Below are 20,027 nucleotides of genomic sequence, written 5' to 3' on the forward strand. Positions count from 1 at the left end.
GGCATTGGAATTTGGGAGGTTGGGGCCAAAAATACAGCTTGGTCCAAGTGGTAGAGAGATGTTTTTGTGGCAGAATACTTAATGTTTTTGCTTTTACTGGTATGGCAATATGTGCTGATTCTTCTGACAGTATACCTTGGGGTCCTGGATCCAAAATCTGGCAGGATCCAGTAGGCTCTATATGTTGGATCCAAGTGCTTGCAATACTGTGGAGCTAGCATGCACGAAGGTTCAAGCTTTACTACAGTATTAGGAGTAGTAACATTGTTCTCTATTTAGACAATGGAATTTGTGGTTTGGGGGCCTAAACTTGGCAGGAGCCAACACAGAACATATGATGGATCTCAGTGCCTGCAGCATCATTGCACAACAAAATTTTGGTTTCTAGATTTTTCTTTGTGGAGCAAAAGCAGTTAGATGTGGTCTCCCTTTAGACAGTGGAAATTGGGGAGTTGGTAGCAAAAATTGGCTGGATCCAGCAAGATTCAGATGCTGAATCCAGCTTTTTGTGGCACTGCTATGCATCTGGGGCTGGAGTTTTTAGGTGGAATCAGAGCATCTAGTCTCTATTTATGCAGTGGAATTTGGTAGTCTGTTTCAAAAATTGGCTGGATCCAGCAGCCAAATACGTTTTTTCGCAGCCAGGATGCTCCAGGGTCTGGAATTTGTTGATGCCCTGGAGAAACTGATCTTTCTCGTTCTCTACACAGTCAGTGGCATTGGGGGCACTTGGGTCCAAAAATTGCCTGGATGTGGCCGAATCCAAGAGGAGCCGGCCACATCCAGCTTTTACCCACACCCGCAAATGACCTGCACACAAGACACACAACGCAGCCGCGCTTAGCCAATGTCAGGCTGCACAGGGAGCAGCAGCAGCAGCAGCACCGGGAGGAAGAGGAGGAGGAGGGCGCCTTGTACGCACGGCATGTAAACAATACATGTAAGTTAGCAAATAATGCTGAGTGGGAGCCGCAGCCCGAGGTGCTGAAGTGGATCGGGAGCTCCCCAGCCTGGACTTCTCCCCACACCCGTTTTCCAGCGGGAGGGAGGGACGGAGCCAGGCCCCGAGGGCGCGTGGGGAGCGCGGCGGCGGCTGCAGGGAGCGAGCGAGCGAGCATGGCTTTCCAGCAGCTGGCGGACGTGGCGGAGAAGTGGTGCTCCAACACCCCCTTCGAGCTCATCGCCACCGAGGAGACGGAGCGGAGGATGGATTTCTACGCCGACCCCGGCGTCTCCTTCTACGTGCTGTGTCCGGACAGCGGCTGCGGGGACAATTTCGTAAGTAGCTGGGCTGGGGGTGCCCCGTACTGCTGCTCGCTCCTTATCCGCCCTCTCCCCCGGCCTGCCTGCTTGGGTGGGACCTCGCGGGGAGCGCCTGGGGCCGCCCGGGCTGCCGGCCTGCTTGGGAGGGAGTGACCCGCCCCACCCCGCCGGCGGGCGCCGCCTCCCCTCGCTCTGTGGGGCTGGGCGCAGCCCGGTTGCCCTGCGGCTGGGGCGCAGTGGGCGGGCTCCCTGCCTCCCCGCGGGGCGGGCGGGGGGCTCCGGTCGCAGCGGCTGGGGAGGGGAGAGCGGGCCCCAGCCAGGCCGGGGACTGAGCTGCTGGCAAAGCCCGGCGAGGGAGCCGGGAGGGCGGCGGGGCTGGCAGAGCCCTTGGCTGGGGGCGGGGGAGGGAGAGAATTCCCAGCCCGTAGCAAAAAGCTGCAAAATGGAGTCTGGTGCTGGGTGGTCATTGGCAGGCTGGGCTGCCGGGAGCGGGGAGCAGCCACCACCCTATGGAGGCGGCCCCCGCCCCAGGTAGGGCAAGGAGCCACGGGGCCCTTCGCAGCACCCCCAGCCCCACCCTGTGCGGCTGGAGGAGTTGGGGGTTGGGCGAGGATGCAGGCCCCCGGGGGGTGGGGAGGAGCCTGAGGCCCCCTCTTGCTCCTGCGCTGTGGTTTGCTTATGGCTTGTGTACCACTAAGTGCACTGCCCCCCTAGGCTGTGGTTGGGGGGCTGCTTTGCTGTCGCAGCAAATGGAGAATGTGGAGAATAAAATGGAGTCAGAATGACAGGGCTCCCCTCCCCCTGTGTCCCATCCCCTATCTGGGGCTGTGTGAATTTACTCTTAGTCACCCTTGATCCTCCAGGAATCTGTTTCCTAAATATCCTTCCCCACTCCCATCTTGGTTACAGTGTGATGGGGGGCAGGTGCTGGCCTTTCCTCTCCCACAGCAGCCTCAGTTGCCTGCACATCCTGACCTGCTGGAGTTCAGCAGCAAGTTCCTACAATGATGGTAACAAAAATGGCTTCAGGATCAAGAGGGTGTTCTCCCCCCAACTCCAACATCTTAGTGTTGAATGGAAAAACCTGACCTTTACTGCAGGGTTTATAAATTGTAAAGCTCCAGTTCAGTATACATAAAAGAATGGTTTTTTTTTTTAAATGGCTTCTAGCATTATTGAAGAAATGCCATAGCACGTTAATTCATAGCACCTTACATCCCTCAATCTGCTATACAAATGTTAGCAAGTTCTCCCTCGTAAAACCTCTGATAGATAGGTGCAATAAGAACCCATTTTACAGTTGGGTAAATGGAGACAAAGTGCAGTAAGTGACTTGCCCAAAGAGCACAAAACCAAATCGGAACATACTTATTTCTCACATTGTGCAGATGGTGTTGCAGAATTACAAATCAGGAGACGGTGTAGAGTTTAACTGAAGGACTAATGTATCCACCAGCTACTGTATAACAAAAGTCAGGATTCTGCCAGTGTGTGGAGGCCCTTTTGCCCATTGCAGGACTGGATCCTGACACCCCAAACCTGCAAACACCTATGCATGTGTACAACTCCCTGTAGGATCAGGCCTAAATGGCCACATCCTTCAACTGGATACCTGCAGGTGAGCCCCTGAGGCAATGCCAAGCCCCACTGAAGTCAGTAGCACTTTTGGGGCACTCATGTAGATCCAGTTGCAGGATCTGGGCTAAGACTATAATTCCATCTAGAGATTCTAATGATATCCTACATCACAGAGAAAGCTCATGTGTTTCTTATTTATGTGTTGTATTGTATTGTTATATAATCCACATTAGTTGAAATCTAGTCAATTAAAAAAAAACCAAACCACAAAAGTATAAGTAGTTTCAGATCGTATTCCTGCCCCTGCACTATCCTGCCAAATTTTGTGGTTTTACAACCACATTTTCTTTTTTCTTCCCAGTTCTGTTTGAAAGGCTCCATCCCCCCAACCCAAAGCTACCAGAAAAACAGAGAACTATGTTTCTCCAATCTTTCAGCTGTAGTCCCCTCAGGAGGTACTTTTAGCATTAGTCCCCTTACAAAAAAGACAGGAATGATTTTTCCTCAGTTGATGATGTCTCTTTAGTATAACAGCTCAGAACTAATAATGATCTGTTCACCATATTAATTATACCAGCCTGACAGACTCATTTTTGCAGACTCTTTTTTTAAATGTTCCAAAAGACAGTTTTCATTATATGTGGAACTGTGTATTAAAGTTCATTTTAAGAAAACAATAAAAACCTGAGGCCTGATTCTCATTTGCACTAAGGACCCTTCCTATTTGGCCACATGAATGGGTCTGACTTTAATTTATGTCAACTTCCAGGCCCATTTTCACTGCCAGAATGGTGTAATTACATGCTTTGAGGCCTCTTTACACTGTCAGAGTGTTGTAAAGGGGTCAAAGGGCATGTCTGCACTTCAACTGTGATTGTAGCATAGGTAGGCATACCCATGCTAGCTTTAATTTAGCTAGCATGAGAAACAAATCAGACCTGCATTTGCAGTGTAGATATACTCTAAGTATAAATGAGAATCAGGCCCATAGTGTTTTCATCACTTTTCTTTACATGTTCATTTCAGAATAAGGAAGAGACTTCAACAGAGTACATAGGGCAGAGGTCCCCAAACTGTGCGGCGTGCCCCCCTTGGGGGATGCAGAGGAATGTTTGGGGGTGCGGGGCCTGGGCCAGCCCCCAATTGGGTCGGGAGGGAGCACCACCCTTCTCCGAGCTCTGCTCCAGCCACGACCCAGGCCCATCCCCAGCTTTGGCCGCGGCTCCGCACCCAGCTGCAGGCCCCGCTGCAGATCTGTTTCCTGCCCCACCTGCAGCCGCAGCTCCATTGCCAGCCTGGGGCAGGGAGCAGAGCCACACCCGTCCGTGGACCCAGCTGTGGTTCTGCTCCTGCCCTGGCTGCAGTTCTGTTCCTAGCCCCGGCCCCAGACCCACTCCCAGGGAGCCAGGCTCCCGGGGGGTACGAGGACAGGGGTAAGGGAGGGGCACGACCCTGAAAAGTTTGGGGACCACTGATATAGGGGGTACCAGAGATGTATGTGATAAATTATGAACTTTGAAGGACGAAATGATTAATTAGAAGAGTGTGACAGAAGGAAGAGGAAGACCAGTAAGGGCAGGGGGTAGTTGAGAAATAGATGGGGAAAATAATAATCATGCATGAAATCAGAAATTCCCCAAACTGTGGCCCACAGAGCACTTAGTAGCGGTCTAGAAGGAACTGGCTAGTCAATGGGTGTAGGTGATTCCTCCTAGTTTGCACCTGCTGAATTACATTAAAAGAAGCTAAACATATATTAAATACTTTCCTAATACTACTTTTCCACTTAAGCAGTTGCTGTAGTTGCCACGGGAATGTTGTGTGATTGTGAATGCAAAGGATGTGGTCCATAAAGCAAGCTCTGTTAAGATGTGGTTCACACACACTATGAAAATATTTGAGAACTCCAGTATTGCATAGTTTTAATTACATGAGAAGATCTCTAAGGGCTAGATTTTAAGAAGTATTTAGGCGCCTTACAATGCAGATAGGCACCTAGTGGGATCTTCAAAAGCACCTGAGGTGCCTTCTACACTAGGCATCTAGCTGCACTTTAGGTACTTAAGTACCTTTAACATCTGGGCCTTAATCTCTGCTTTTATAGGTTACAGTGTCCCCCAAATACTTCATTGGATTTGCTATATAACCTTACCCAGTATGGGTGAGGGTGGAATAAGTTATTATTTATATTGTGTATTCTCTGTTGTCCCTTTGTTATTTCTAGTATTCATACTAAATGATACTACAAGTACCAATTTTGCGTTATCTTATTACAAGATTTCCTCTAATATATCTTAGCACAGAATCAGTTAGTCTGAATACTCTTCATCAACAAAATTACCTCAGTAAAGATAAAATGCTATACTAGCATGCTCAACAGGTAGGTTTTGAAAAAAGTGATATTTTATTCTGATAAATATCGTTTAATACTGCTGAACCCACTAAAGACTGAATGGAAAAACCTTCAAGCGTTATACAATGAACTGCTTCAGCCTTGCTTTCCAAAGATTGCATGATGTATGCACAGATGCTGAATTAAATATTTCAACCTTGATCCTGGGTCAGCTGAGGTTGAAATTAGTAGCTGTGTGCTTTTGTGTTAACACAAAGCAACCAGGAGCAAAATAGATCTAGCCTGAAAACAACTTATCTGGAGGATGAGGTTTACCTTTTCCTTATTGCTCTGCCACAATTAAACTCTGTTACCCCAGCTTACCAGCAGGCTGTTTTCCCTATTGCAAAGAGATTGCAGAGAAGTGGGTTTCTCAACAAAAGCATCCTCTGTGTGTGTGCAGTTTTTAAGTCTTGCTATAATTTCCAAAGCAAGAGCTGAATCTTCATTTTTCATTTATCTTACTGTGAAAGACAAATTCCTTTTACAGGTTCTTTTGGAGACTCGTGAATCAGACTGTTTAGATTCACATTCTTAAGTTGCTGCATGCATCAGTACTGAACTTGCAGAAAAGACTGTAGGTGCAGCTTTATTAGATATCATGATAATACTTTCATGTTTTCTTTTGGTAGATGAAACCAAGCCTTTCCTATATGAGATGCTTCCATAATACGTTTGTTGCTACAACCAAAATTTTAAATCTTCCGCAGATGTGGAAATCGCTGGTAGCCTTAATTGCTTATTGCTTTACACTGTTAAAAAAAAAATCTCTTTGAAGACTAAAAGATTTTCTGATGAGTAATTTGCTTGAGTTTTCCCTCGTGCACCAGACCAGTTTATTTTGAGCAAATGCTGATAAATTTACAGTGGAGTTTAAAATGTGGTGGGACTCTGACTCTGTAAAAAATAGCACTGTGAGGTTACATGGGATTAAATTTCCCTGTAAAAAACATATTTTTGTCACTAAAATGGGCAGGTATGACTCCGGACAAATACCAGAAGCAAATCTACTCAGTAGGAAGGGGCCATTTTTACATGTATTGGCAGAAATATATTGGCAGAAATTTCACTTCAGAAACACACACTACTTTTGTAAACTGTAACAGGCATCAAAGAAAATGTAGGTCAAGTGAGGTTAGTACAAAGGTAGTTATAATTTTTCTTTTTAAAGAGATAGCTTAGCTGATGCTTTGCAATCTCTTAATTGTAGAAACCTAGAACTTAATTCATGTCAGCTAATTTATACTGACTAGGAAATAAGTTTGCATGTTATGGATTGAGACTTTTTTTTATTCTTATTCTTTCCTTAATATTAGTTTAATTTCAGAGTTTCTACTCTACCCTTATTTAGTGTAGCCTACTGTTCATGTACTAATAGATACATTAGATGCACAGTACTTTGGGGGGAAAGTAAGGGAAGTTGTAGCATCTACCTTTCCATGCAGCGTTATGCTTCTGTCATTAGAATCTCAGTGAGAAAGGCATTCAGAAAGCATCCTGTAAACAGTGTTTTCACCCTGCACTTCCATGTAAATCATATCCCTGTTTGAAGGCTTTCATCAGCACTTGCATGCAGTCTTTTTCAAACAACATTGTATTGGCAGAATATGCAGGGGTTACAGGAAAGGTTGAAGGCCTGGAGTTTCATAGAACCGGGCTATGGGACAGGTCAGAGTACCCCATGGACATACTCAGGATTCTATTTCTTCTTGTGCATCATCAGGAGAGTTGTTTACCAAATTACAGGGTCAAACAACCTGAAAAAGAATGAGATTGCTCATGTGTTGCTGGGGGCATTATTACTGCGGATGATGCATCAGAAGGAAAAACCTCATCTTGACTTTCAGATCCCAAGCTGAGTTTGCAGGGCTGATGTTAAACAAAAGCAACTTTACTTGTAAAATGATATACATGAGGCAATGTGTAGATGGGACATGTGTATTTGGGACATTCTGATTCCCCACCCTGGTTCAATCATGAACAGTGTATTTTCTAATTTATTTCCAAGCCTTCATCCTTTTCTCTATCTCCTGGTATATTGTGCTAATGCAACCAAGTTGGATCTCTGGAGGCTTTAAAAATGTGGGACCATACCCAGTTCCTGAAGTAAAGCTATATCTGTATCCCTAGTACAAATTTAAATTGCAGGTCCAGTACACCTTGGTACATCTTTAAACCATACATCTTATAAAATCATATGAAAAACTCCACATGAATTCCTATTAACTCCTGTTCTTTCTTTCATTGCTATTGTCTTTTAGCATGTGTGGAGTGAAAGTGAGGACTGCTTACCTTTCCTGCAGTTGGCACAGGACTACATCTCTTCCTGTGGTAAAAAGACACTCCATGAAATACTGGAAAAAGTCTTCAAATCTTTCAGGCCTGTAGGTGCATGTTTTACTTCTATATATTTACTATATTTGTGATTTTTAATAAAATGTGCCAGTGAGAACAAGACAGATTTTTCACAATGGCTTATTTGTCCAGTCAAGTAGCTCAAACAAGCTAACAGTGAGTACAGGGAGCCTGTTCTTGTAAATCAGATGCCTTTTTATTTCTAGCTTCTTGTTTGACAAATTGAGATTCCCTGCTGTGGTGGGAAGCAAATTGATGTCCCAGCCAGTGGAACTGGCACCCCACCCTGATGATGAATTGTACATGGTTGATCAAGCACTGAGTATGAAGAATGGAATTAAAATTTTTATTAAAGCTAATGTTAAAAAAAATTATATAATACATAGGTTGGGAAAAGAGTGTCTGTACATCTGGGTATAGCACTTAGATGATCCACAAATATAATGTTAGTTTTTAAAAGTCATATGATACATAGAGTACATAATCAGCAATAACCCAAATTTAGGTGAATAGATTTAACAATACAGTTTAGATATTAGAATCCGAATACTCGGGTACATCACTCATGAAAAGTTGTAAAGAGATTTGGTTGTGGAAAGCAAAATATATCAATGAGTGGAGATTGTCCCTCAGTAATTGAGAATTAGGTTGGTTGTCCATTTAGAAAATACAGTCCATGAGGAAAGTATTTGTTACTTTCCTGACTGTGCTTCTCATCGGCACTCCAGCTCATCCCTTCTGGTATTGCTGATGTCCAGTGATGTGTTCTATGTAGTTGTCCCTTGATCACCTGACATCATGAGTTGCCGCATCAGCCGAGCATAGTGTTGACCAATTCCGCATTCTCTCAGCACTCACTCGTTACTGGGGTCCCATGCGCTACAAAGCTATGTAGGACTTGGTGGCAGAGTCATTTCCCGGCACTGGAATTTGGGAGTTTTTCAAGGATCTGTATAAAGCAAATACAGTTTGGGGAGGCAGAGGGGGACAAAACTGTAAGTTCAGATTTTAGCCTTGAGATCACTTGATAGTTGAGATAGCTCAGGATAGCGTCTCAGCAAGTGAGTGGAATAGTAATAGTTTGACTTTTTTGTTTATTTTTGTTTTGTTATATTTTGCTCTTAACATTTTCTGCTCATCAGTCCTTATATAGCGCTGAGATGAATAGGGCTAAGATACCTCATGTTACTGTACTAGCCATCTGCTGCCAGAGACCTATATTAAAACGTGGCTTTTGTCAAAGTGAAGAGAATTTGGTGGTCTCAGCATAGTCCCGACTGGACATTTGTCTTGCTAAACTACCACATAATATAGCATATTGTCAGTCTCTCCTCTTGAGTGGCCTAGGAGTGGAATAACTGGAGTGTCATAGAGAAGAGTAGAGGTTTATTGGCAGAGTCATGTGCTTTCACTATGTCTGCTTAGATCAGGGGTAGGCAACCTATGGCACGCGTGCCAAAGGCGGCACGCAAGCTGATTTTCAGTGACACTCACACTGCCCAGGTCCTGGCCACCGGTCCGGAGGGCTCTGCATTTTAATTTAATTTTAAATGAAGCTTCTTAAACATTTTAAAAACCTTATTTACTTTATATACAACAATAGTTTAGTTTTTTTTTATGATATTTTGACCAGCTGATCATGAGGACTAAACTTCATCCCAAGAGTGTAATACAAAAGGCAAGTGGCCAGGAGTGTGCCTATGAAATACTGGGCCTCATTTACTCTGTGTTGGAATCTTAAAAGGCCAACTGCCAACTTCAGTGGCAACTGTGAAAGAACTTAGTTTAAAAAAATCCATCTAGAGAGCAGAGGTGAATAGAGACGATGCACACTTTTCTTAGAAGGGACTGGAAATTCAATCCATCCGGGCAGCTACTCTAATTATGGTAAACATATAAAAATACACTTCCCAGAACAATGTCCATCCCTTGAGAGAGATTTTCTTTCCCTCAATGTAGCTTAAAGCCTTGTCTACACAAGAAAGTTCCAGCTGTTTAACTAAAGGAGTAGTTTCAAACCAAATTAGTTAAACTGATGCGAACCTCAGTTTGGACACTCGTGTTTCTGTTTAAATCAGGTTTATTTAAGTTTAGCTTAAGACTATTAGGAGTTGGTTTAAAATAAACCAAATTAAGCCACTCTTAAACTGAAGAAATAAAAGGTAATAGATTCTAAGGCCAGAAAAGACCATTGTGATCATCTAGTCTGACCTCCTGTGTAAAACAAGTCATAGTATTTCACAGAGTAATTGCTGCATCAAGCCCATAAATTCTGGTTTAGCTGCAGTGTATCTTTTAAAAAGATATCCAGTCTTGATTTAAAGACTACATGTGGCTGAAATCGACCACATCCCTAGATAATTAGTCATTGGAAATAAGTTCCCCTCACTATGACAAACTTGCTCATTTCTAGTCTGAATTAGTCTAATTTCAGTTTCCAACCATTGGATCTTATTATGCCTTTTTTGCTAGATCAGATTACCAGAAATCTCTTCCCCATATACTTATAGAGTGTGATCAAGTCACCTGTTAACTTTCTCTTGGATGGACTAAATTGAGCTTATTTAGTCTCTTCCTAGCAAAAAATCAAATAATAAAATTCCCACAAAACTCATTGCTTTTTTGGTGTTCTGCATCCTTGTCTCATTTCCTCAAACACACCTGTTTCTACTATGCCATTTTAGTTCCTGAATACAGGTTGTGAAGCATTTATGCTGGTAGTTCTAAGCACCTATCTTTTTGTCTGGCCATTGATTCCTGATGTGAAAGAATTAATGCATCCACATTATTTTTAGAGTAGAATCATTGTATTTCTTAAGCCGTATATATACATATTTTAATATTTGTTTGTTAGATTTTGATTAAATACATTATCACCTTCCCCCAGGTCTGCTGTTTACAAACTATTGGATTATTTAGATACCACCATGAGTGTACAAGACACTTTGCACTAGTTAAAATATACAAGATAAAAAAAATCCTGGGAACGTAGTCCCTACCCAAAGCATTTATTTACAGCTGAATCATATACCCTAAATACAAATGACTGTTACTGTTCTCTGGTTAGATGTACTAGCAACATCTTTCTGCAAATTCCAGTCCTCTGACAATGTGTGGTACCTTCAGTATAGACTCATAGACTTTAAGGTCAGAAGGGACCATTATGGTCATCTAGTCTGACCTCCCGCATGATGCAGGCCACAAAAGCTGACCCACCCACTTTCCCTTAACTCAGCTGTTGAAGTCTCCAGATCGTGATTTAAAGACTTCAAGTCGCAGAGAATCCTCCAGCTTGCGACCCCTGCCCCATGCTGCGGAGGAAGGCGAAAAACCTCCAGGGCCTCTGCCAATCTACCCTGGAGGAAAATTCCTTCCCGACCCCAAATATGGCGATCAGTAGAACCCCGAGCATACAGGCAAGATTCTCCAGCCGGACCCTCATTTTACCAGCGATGGCACGTTATTGCCTAATTGACTAAAATCATGTTATCCCATCAAACCATTCCCTCCATAAACTTATCTAGCCTAATCTTGAAGCCAGAGAGGTCTTTTGCCCCCACCGTTTCCCTCGGAAGGCTGTTCCAAAATTTCACCCCTCTGACGGTTAGAAACCTTCGTCTGATTTCAAGCCTAAACTTCCCCACGGCCAGTTTATATCCATTTGTTCTCGTGTCCACATTGCAATTGCAATGGGCTTGCAATTTCTGGCGCCAGTTCCTTCAATATTCTCGGATGAAGATCATCCGGTCCGCCCGATTTAGTCCCGTTTAGCTGTTCAAGTTTGGCTTCCACCTCCGATATGGTAATGTCAACCCCCCCCTCCTTTATTCCCCTCTGTCCTGCTCCCTCTATTCCTAACCCCTTCATTAGCCTTATTAAAGACCGATGCAAAATATTCATTTAGATATTGTGCCATGCCTAGATTATCCTTAATCTCCACTCCATCTACATTCATCAGCGGTCCCACTTCCTCTTCCTTTGTTTTTTTCCTATTTATATGGCTATAAAACCTCTTACTATTGGTTTTAATCCCCCTCGCAAGGTCCAACTCTACACGGCTTTTGGCCTTTCTCACTGCATCTCTACATGCTCTGACCTCAATAAGGTAGGTTTCCTTGCTGATCCCTCCCCTCTTCCATTCTTTGTATGAAAGCCTAAATACAACTAGGACATTTTCTGTGTAAAAGCTGATATGCTCATGGCCTTCAATCTTATGTAAGACTCAGAGATCAACCCACTTCACCCCAAAATCCCTGATAGATGAATAGCATGGACTGAATGAATAAATAAACTTTGGACTCTGGATTGTTTTCTCATCACTTGCTGTACTGTGATTGCTTGTTGGTCTTCCTTCATCCAGCCCATCTCTTCCTGGTGCACTCCTTCAGCTGGCTGGACTAGTTCTCCATGCCCATTAGGCTTCTGTCCCTCCTCCATTTTTCCTCTTCTCTCTTCTGTCCTGTTCTGCTCACCTCCTCATTTTCTCTCTCCTTTTATCCATTCCCCTCTCTTGTTCCAGCCTTCCCTTCTTCCACCACTTCAACCCACAATGCCCCCCCAAACACACTAAAACCAAGATTTTGTAATATAAATAGGACAGATATATTAAACTGATATGTTTAAAAGAAAAATGACATGACGCTAATGTGCTGTCGCTGCCATCACCCTGATCACATTATTCCCTGTTCTATCCCTTTGCCCCAATCTCCTTCTGCTTCTTTGTAAACACTTTAAGGCAGGGACTGGGTCTTCCTAAATGCTTGTACAGGTGCCTAGTGCTTTGGGCCCAGATCCTGATTGGGCCCTTTGTTCGCTACTGCAGTATAAATAATAACAAAGGGTAAAATTTTCCAAAGGCGCTATGTGATGTAGAAGTGTAGCTCCCATTGAAAGTAAAGAGACTTTGGCACCTAACTGCCCAAGTCACGTTTGAAAATGGCACTTAGGCTCCTAAATCACCTAGGCCCAGATTCTCAGAGGCATTTAGGTACCTAACGTCCATGGATTTAATCCCCTAAGGATTTCAGAGACGACTAGCAAGGTGCTTCTTTGGAGTAGATTCCTCCCTTAACTGATTAATTTTATATAACAAGTACAGCGTGTGTGTGTGTGTGATCCGTAGGTCCCCAGCCTCTCTCTACAGAAGCAGAGCCCTGTTGTTTGTCCTTTTTGACCCTCATGATATGTTTATATTTCATTATGCTTCTTGTGCTAATTTTGCAGGCAAAGAGCTAGAAACTCCCCTCACCCCCAATATGAAGGTTAAGACGCTCATTCATGTGATTAGTTTTCCCTCAGATCAAGGGATGGTGGGCCCAAAAACCATGAGCTTTGCTGGGCCCAAAGGCCACAGCTGGATATTGTCCTTGTGTCCATTGAATAGTTTTGAATGCAAAAATATAATAAACTAGCTTACATTTTTAAAAGTTGGCCTTGTAATTTTCATATCCCTGTATAAAAATTTCCCTTTCCTGGTGGAGATGGTTGTTTTTTTCCCCTCCTATGAGACAACAGCTGAATCCCTCTCCAAGGAAGGTGCAGCGTGTGTCTGTGGTTGCTCTTTCAGTCTTAGCAGGCTAAATACCTAGTATTATCAATAAGGTGTAGCATATGATTTTGCTTTGCAGATATTAATAGCTGTTTGTGTAAGTTTTGTGAGGTATGAGATTTTCAAAGCAGATGCATTGTTTTGACTGGGATGTGTTTATGTATTCCTGAATTTCATGGTTTGCCAATCTCTTTTTGGAGGAAGAGGGAAGTTCAAACAGTTTTTCCATCTTCTAAAACAAACAGTTGCCATTACAATGATCTGAAACATTATAGAGCTGAGGCATCCAAACTTTGCCCAACTGAAAGATGTATTGGTACTAGGACTGTTGATTTAATTGCAGTTAACTTACACGATTAACTCAAAAAAATTAATCGCGATTAATCACACTGTTAAACAATAGAATACCAGTTGAAATTTATTAAATTTCTTTGATTTTTTTCTACATTTTAAAATATATCGATTTCAATTACAACATAGAATACGAAGTGTACAGTGCTCACTTTATATAATTTTTTATTACAAATATTTGCACTGTAAAAATGATAAATAGTATTTTTCAATTCACCTCATACAAGTACTATTGTGCAATCTCTTGATCATGAAAGTACAACTTACAAATGTTGTTTTTTTGTTATGTAACTGCACTCAAAAACAAAACAATGTAAAACTTCAGAGCCTACAAGTCTACTCAGTCCTACTTCTTGTTCAGCCAATCGCTAAGAGAAACAGGTTTGTTTACATTTATGGGAGATAATGCTGCCCACTTCTTAATTACAATGTCACAGGCATTCGCATGGCACTGTTGTAGCTGGTGTTGCAAGATATTTACGTGCCTCATGTACTAAAGATTCATATGCCTCTTCATGCTTAGGCCATCGTTATAGAGGACATGCTTCCATGCTGATGATGTTCGTTAATTAAATTTGTGACTGAACTCCTTGGAGGGGGGAGAATTGTATGTCTCCTGCTCTGTTTTACCCACATTCTGCCATATATTTCATGTTATAGCAGTCTTGGATGATGACCCAGCACATGTTCATTTTAAGAACACTTTCACTGCAAATTTGACAAAATGCAAAGAAGATGTGAAATTTCTAAAGATAGCTACAGCACTTGACCCAAGATTTAAGAATCTGAAGTGCCTTCCAAAATCTGAGGAGGATGAGGTGTGGAGCATGCTTTCAGAAGTCTTAAAAGAGCAACACTGCTGTGGAAACTACAAAACCCAAACCACCAAAAAAGAAAATCAACCTTCTGCTGGTGGCATCTGTCTCAGATAATGAAAATGAACATGCATCGGTCCGCACTGCTTTGGATCGTTATCGAGCAGAACCCGTCATCAGCATGGACGTGTGTCCTCTGGAATGGTGGTTGAAGCATGAAGGGACATATGAATCTTTAGTGTGTCTGGCATGTAAATATCTTGCAACGCCGTCTACAACAGTGCCATGCAAACGCCTGTTCTCACTTTCAGGTGACATTGTAAATAAGAAATGGGCAGCATTATCTTTTGCAAATGTAAACAAACTTGTTTGTCTTAGCGATTGGCTGAACAAGAAGTAGGACTGAGTGGATTTGTAATCTCTAAAGTTTTACATTGTTTTATTTTTGAATGCAGGGGTTTTTTGTACATAATTCTACATTTTTAAGTTCAACTTTCATGATAAATAGATTGCACTACAGTACTTGTATGAGGTGAATTGAAATACTATTTCTTTCGTTTTTTACAGTGCAAATATTTGAAATCAAAAATAATTATAAAGTGAGCACTCTTCACTTTGTATTCTGTGTTGTAATTGAAATCAAAATATTTGAAAATGTAGAAAACATCCACAAATATTTAAATAAATGGTATTCTATTATTAACAGTGTGATTAATCACGATTAATTTTTTTAATCGCTTAACAGCCCTAATTGGTACCTTGTCAGCAGCCTAAATCTAATTTGTAGAAATCTGAGAGGATTGTGGCCAATTTTGATTTTAATATGCAGCTATCTCCTGCTAAGACTACTGAACTCAGCATAAAATGCTCCAACTTGATTGAGAGGGTGAATAGTTCAAGATGAAGCGATTGCATATTGGGATCTTCTGGTCTTTTAGGGCTTTAGCACCTATGGCTACCCCATCTAACTCAATGAGCTGTACTCTGGCCATTCCTGTGTTTGTGGGATAGAATGGTTTCCTTTTTGGTGCAAAAGGAGTAAGTGTGATCGTCTTGTAGGGTTATTGAATGCACTGCAAATGGAGAATTTTAAACTGAGTTAACTAGAGCTGAAGTATACTACACAGGGTCCTTTTGAATTTAGAGCATCAGTTGTATTGCCAACCGTAAGCGTTCAAAAATCATGCATTTCAGGCCTCAAAAATTATGACTGGCATAAAGATCATAAGGTATCTTCCTCCCCCCACCCCCCAATGTTTGTGAATAATTTTATTTGTCTGCTGGTTTCTGAGCCTTTAGGGTGCGCTTGGTTCACATTTTGAAGCTTTTCTATGCAACCATGAGGACTGGAAATTTACTTTTAAAAAAAGAAGGCAGAGATTCTCACATAACCTCGTGACTCTGGGGCTTTCAGAAAAAAGCCAAATATTGGGGCGAGACTCATGGTAAAATTGCAAGAATTGGCAACATGGCATCAGTTTGATCTTTGCCATTGATTATTACTCTTTCCCATTTTCTCTTTAAAAATAGTTACTGGGGCTTCCAGATGTCGATGATGATGCATTTGAAGAATATAACGCAGACGTGGAAGAGGAGGAACCAGAAGCCGATCACCAACAAATGGGTGTCAGCCAGCAGTAATTATCTGAGGAATTAAAAGATCTTAATCCCTTGGTACCAGGTGGGGTCATGTGCTCCTGCATTAGCATTTTTGAATTAGCGCATCACATGGGAAATATGGCTCCCAGAATCAAAGTTTAAAAAAAAAAAAAAAAACATAAATATCTCTGTGATGAGCTTTGCTAAGAAGTGACCTGAATTTCACTCCTGTTTCAGTGGGGTTTCTATGGAGTTGTCTTGGTAGCATTCTGCCATCATTAATTTAGAACTAGTTTTGTCGCTGACTGTCTCTTTGACTTGTGTTTTGAGAATAACATTCACTGACATGAATGTAGAGTACTTTGAATGTAGTAACTGTTGAATAGTGTGTGAAGTACTCACATATGACCTTACGGAGGAAAATGAATGCAGAGAATAAATGCAATCTGCACTTTTAGTTTTAATTCAACAATTTTTTAATTTTTTAATTTTTATTTTTTTGCTATACTACCAGTCAGAGTATCAAACTGTGAGAGATTATGCCTGTAAAGCACTAGTTTCATAGTGGTTAATATTGCAGAAGTGCACATAAAGATTGAACAAAAATAATTACTTAGGAGGGACAAAATTTAGGCAAATGCTTGTGCAGCACATTTTAGTGTTTCTTAACACCACCTGAATGTACAGGTGCTGGGTTAATCACTGGGCATAATTAGGACATTTGTGTGATCAGTGCACATGATGTTACACATTGGTACTTTGATGCCATCTGTTCCAAAGCCAAATACTGTTTTAATAGAAATTAAATGAATTTAAAATTTCCATTGCGTATTCTCCTCCTGCACGAAAATCAACCTTCAGCTTCGCTGGCTTTAATAAAACAACAACTTTATTCAAATCTTGCAGCATCCTGAATTAAAGTGCAACTTAACTTTGAAGCCCTAATGGTATAAATCAGCACCTGGCTCTTCAAGTTATAATGGAATCCGCTTCTTCACACTGGGCCTTGTTCTTCAGTGTCTTGTACCTTGTGTAGCTATTCATACTTGTCAAAGTGGGTGTAAAATGCTACCAAACCAGAATGGTAGGGCCTGATTCTCATTCTCACTAAGGCCCCTTTACATTGTTCTCGCTGTGTAAAAAGGTCTTGAAGGGAGCTCAGATGTAATTTATGCCCACCTAGGGTGGGTCCTCGGCTGGTGTCAATTGCCTTTGGAATGATGACAGTTTCCATCAGCTGATGACCTGTCCCCCAGAGTGGTGGAAAGGGGTTTTAGAGTAAATTAAAGTAAGACCCATAGTATTTTACACCTCATTTGCCCAGGTGTAAGTGACTCTCAAGTGAGTGTCAGATGGTGAAACAACAGGACCTCTTTATTTACTCACCTTTTATTCTGAAAATGTAAGAAAAGAAGGGATTCCATTCTCGTACAGCAATTTTCCACTATCTAGGAAAGTATTTCTAAATGACTGTTTGTTTTTAGACAACTTTTTTAAAAACACAAAATGTAGGTCACAAACTTCAAAGCCCTTTAATACAGCGTTAGCTTTATAAAAATTAACACTTAGTGAAGAAAAAATGCTTGGACAACTCTCAGAAACAACTGACACTCTTTTAAAAACCCTGTTATTAGCAGTATCTCCTATTGGATATGTTTGTAAAGGAAATTGTTTTAAAGGCTAGTTAAAGAGTTAATTTTCTTGGTGATTTGTGTGTCTGATGAAGGCTTAGGGGATGCATAACACTTAATTTTCTAACAGAGGCAAAACTTTCTGTAACCAGGATGGAAAATGGTATTTGAATATGCACAGAAGTGTCTGCAACACTGTAAAAGTCTGAGTTTAAGAATATCACAAAATAGACAAGAAACCGAGCTTAATGAAACTTTGTACATTCTCTTGGCATGCAGGCATAAATATGATAGTCGCAACACATTTTCTATGGACTAGTGGTGTGAGAACTGTGGCAGTTCATTGTATAACACTGTACAGCAGTAATAGGCTTTTTGCTTACCAAAATAAAGTGTAATACCAGTGGTTTCCATCCCTGCTTTAAGTACCCAAGTTTTTCTTTCCTTTCCATCTAAAAGAGACTTGTCATAACTTTACACAGGGGCGTCCTTCAGAGGAGCTTTTTGGGGTTACTTCCTTAGGTGCTGATCCTTTGATTCCAGCTCATACAAATAGACCTTTTGGGGCAGATTTTCCTCTGCTTTGAAGCTAAAGCAGTGCATTGTTTGCACCTATGCAAGGTGAGTATAAAATACTACCATTCTGATTTGCTAACCATTTAAACCGATTTTGCACAGGTGCAAATGACTATGTACACAGCTTCTGATTCTCCCTTACATTAAGGCTCCTTCGCACTGCTCTAACATGGGTATAGATGTAATTTGCAGGAAGCTTAATGCAAATGAGAATCAGGCTGTTTGACTACAATGGGACTATTTCTGTGAGTAAGAGCTACTTGAGTGAGTGAAGGCTGGAGGCTCCAGCCCTTGTGAACTACATACAGTGGAGTTGTAATATAGTCTGACTTTGCCACCTTTGCCTGCATTTTGTTAGACTCTGAGCTGCAAATGAGTAGTTGAGCATTAATATGGTTATAAGCAAACATGAAGCTGTAAATTATGAAGATAGATATATTATTTCCTGTATTCATTTATTTGTTTTTATTTTGAACATCATATGCCATGTGAGTGACTTCTGCAACTTGCCTGGGGTCCTAGCCTGCAGCTTTCACTCCCCTTAAACTCCCATTGAAGCCAGCAAGAGTTTTGCCCATATAAGGACTGAAAATCAGGCTCCTGAAAGGGCCTAGTCCTGCAAAGTGCTGAACCCCCTTGTCTCCGATTGATTTTGCTGGGAGCTGAGCATGTTGAGCCACTGCTGGGTCAGGCTACTACCATGCACCATTTAAAATAAACTGGAATTTTATATAGAGAGGATAAAATATAAATTTACATGTGTCTTAAATGTTGAATGAGCATTAATATAGAATGTATTTGATCAAAAATACTGGTTTCTTAGACTTTGACCATATCCGTTTCTGTGTTGTTATGGTATTGTTTCTTATTTATCAAACAATCTAAGAAATGCTGAATTATCTAGTGGAACCACAAGGGTTCCAAACTTTTTACTATTTTTTTTTTTTCCTTCTCACTTCCCTTGTCTGAGTTGAAATTATTAGCCACTTACCCAGTAAGTAAAAGGAGGAGTTATGGCCCGGTGGATAGAACACCGCCTGAGATCCCAGTCCTGCAAACACACGTGGATAAGAGCTTGCAGGGTGGGAGCCTGAGTCAGGGAATCTGGGGTTTCTTATCAGCTCCGCCACTGATTTACTCTTGACTTTAGGTGAGTCACTGGGGTTTTCAGGGGAGCCTGTGAGAGTTATGCATCCAGATCCTGGTGAAATTCAGTGGGAAATGGGTGCCTAACTCCTATATTTTCCTTTGAAAATCTCTTAGTCTCTAAGGTGCCACAAGCACTCCTCGTTGTTTTTGCTGATACAGACTAACACGACTACCACTCTGAAACCTGAATCTTGTACTTCAGTTTCCCAACCGGTAAAATGAAGATGATCCTAATGTTTACTCACCCATATAAAGTGCTTTTCGATCTAGGGATGAACACTGATAAGTATTTTATTATTGCCCGTCCTCAAAGCAGAATGTTGGTGAAAAGACAGTAAAAAAGAATGGGCAAAACCAGTCTTTTTTTCCATGTATAGATTTGATTTTCTAACTAAATATAAATGTACCAGAACAGAGACTCTCAGACCTGGCTCTTTTGAATCCAGGTTGCACTTTTGCGATGAGCAGAGTGCTGTGTTGGGAGACGCAGAAATAGGTGGAACGTCAGGAAAAAAGGAATAGGTTTTATAAATATTACAGCTATGTTTTGGTGGGGTGAGAGTAGCGCAGGGCAAGAGAGTAGAATGACGTCTTTCAGAAAAAATGCCAGGATTTCTGAGAGATCTTAGACTTCGCTCCAAGCAGTCTGCTTCTGGATCCCATGCAGTCTACAAAGAAACTGCTACATGTTCCTATAAGGTCTCAGTCAGAGGTGTAGTTCTGTGTAGGTTAAAATTAGCATAATGATTGATAAACGTGGGGGTGACAAG

General features: G+C 41.7%; 1 protein-coding gene across 1 annotated transcript; it reads left to right on the forward strand.

Moving 5' to 3' along the window:
• Positions 1 to 1,091: 1,091 nt before the first annotated feature.
• On the forward strand, positions 1,092 to 18,004 carry MTURN (maturin, neural progenitor differentiation regulator homolog). The gene is made up of 3 exons (XM_065399077.1): positions 1,092 to 1,278; positions 7,495 to 7,617; positions 15,833 to 18,004. Exons 1-3 carry the CDS (start codon positions 1,117 to 1,119, stop codon positions 15,941 to 15,943), a joined length of 396 nt encoding a protein of 131 aa, XP_065255149.1. The 5' UTR covers positions 1,092 to 1,116; the 3' UTR covers positions 15,944 to 18,004.
• The last annotated feature ends 2,023 nt before the right edge of the window (positions 18,005 to 20,027 follow it).

This window comes from Emys orbicularis, chromosome 2 (genome assembly GCF_028017835.1).
Source record: "Emys orbicularis isolate rEmyOrb1 chromosome 2, rEmyOrb1.hap1, whole genome shotgun sequence".
Lineage (NCBI taxonomy): Eukaryota > Metazoa > Chordata > Testudines > Emydidae > Emys > Emys orbicularis.

Bases quoted from the DNA above. Each gene is read 5' to 3' on its own strand.
- MTURN (XM_065399077.1), top strand. From the start codon at position 1,117: ATGGCTTTCCAGCAGCTGGCGGACGTGGCGGAGAAGTGGTGCTCCAAC. The intron at 1,279-7,494 runs GTAAGTAGCTGG...ATTGTCTTTTAG, and splicing joins GCGGCTGCGGGGACAATTTC to CATGTGTGGAGTGAAAGTGA. The intron at 7,618-15,832 runs GTAGGTGCATGT...CTTTAAAAATAG, and splicing joins TCTTCAAATCTTTCAGGCCT to TTACTGGGGCTTCCAGATGT.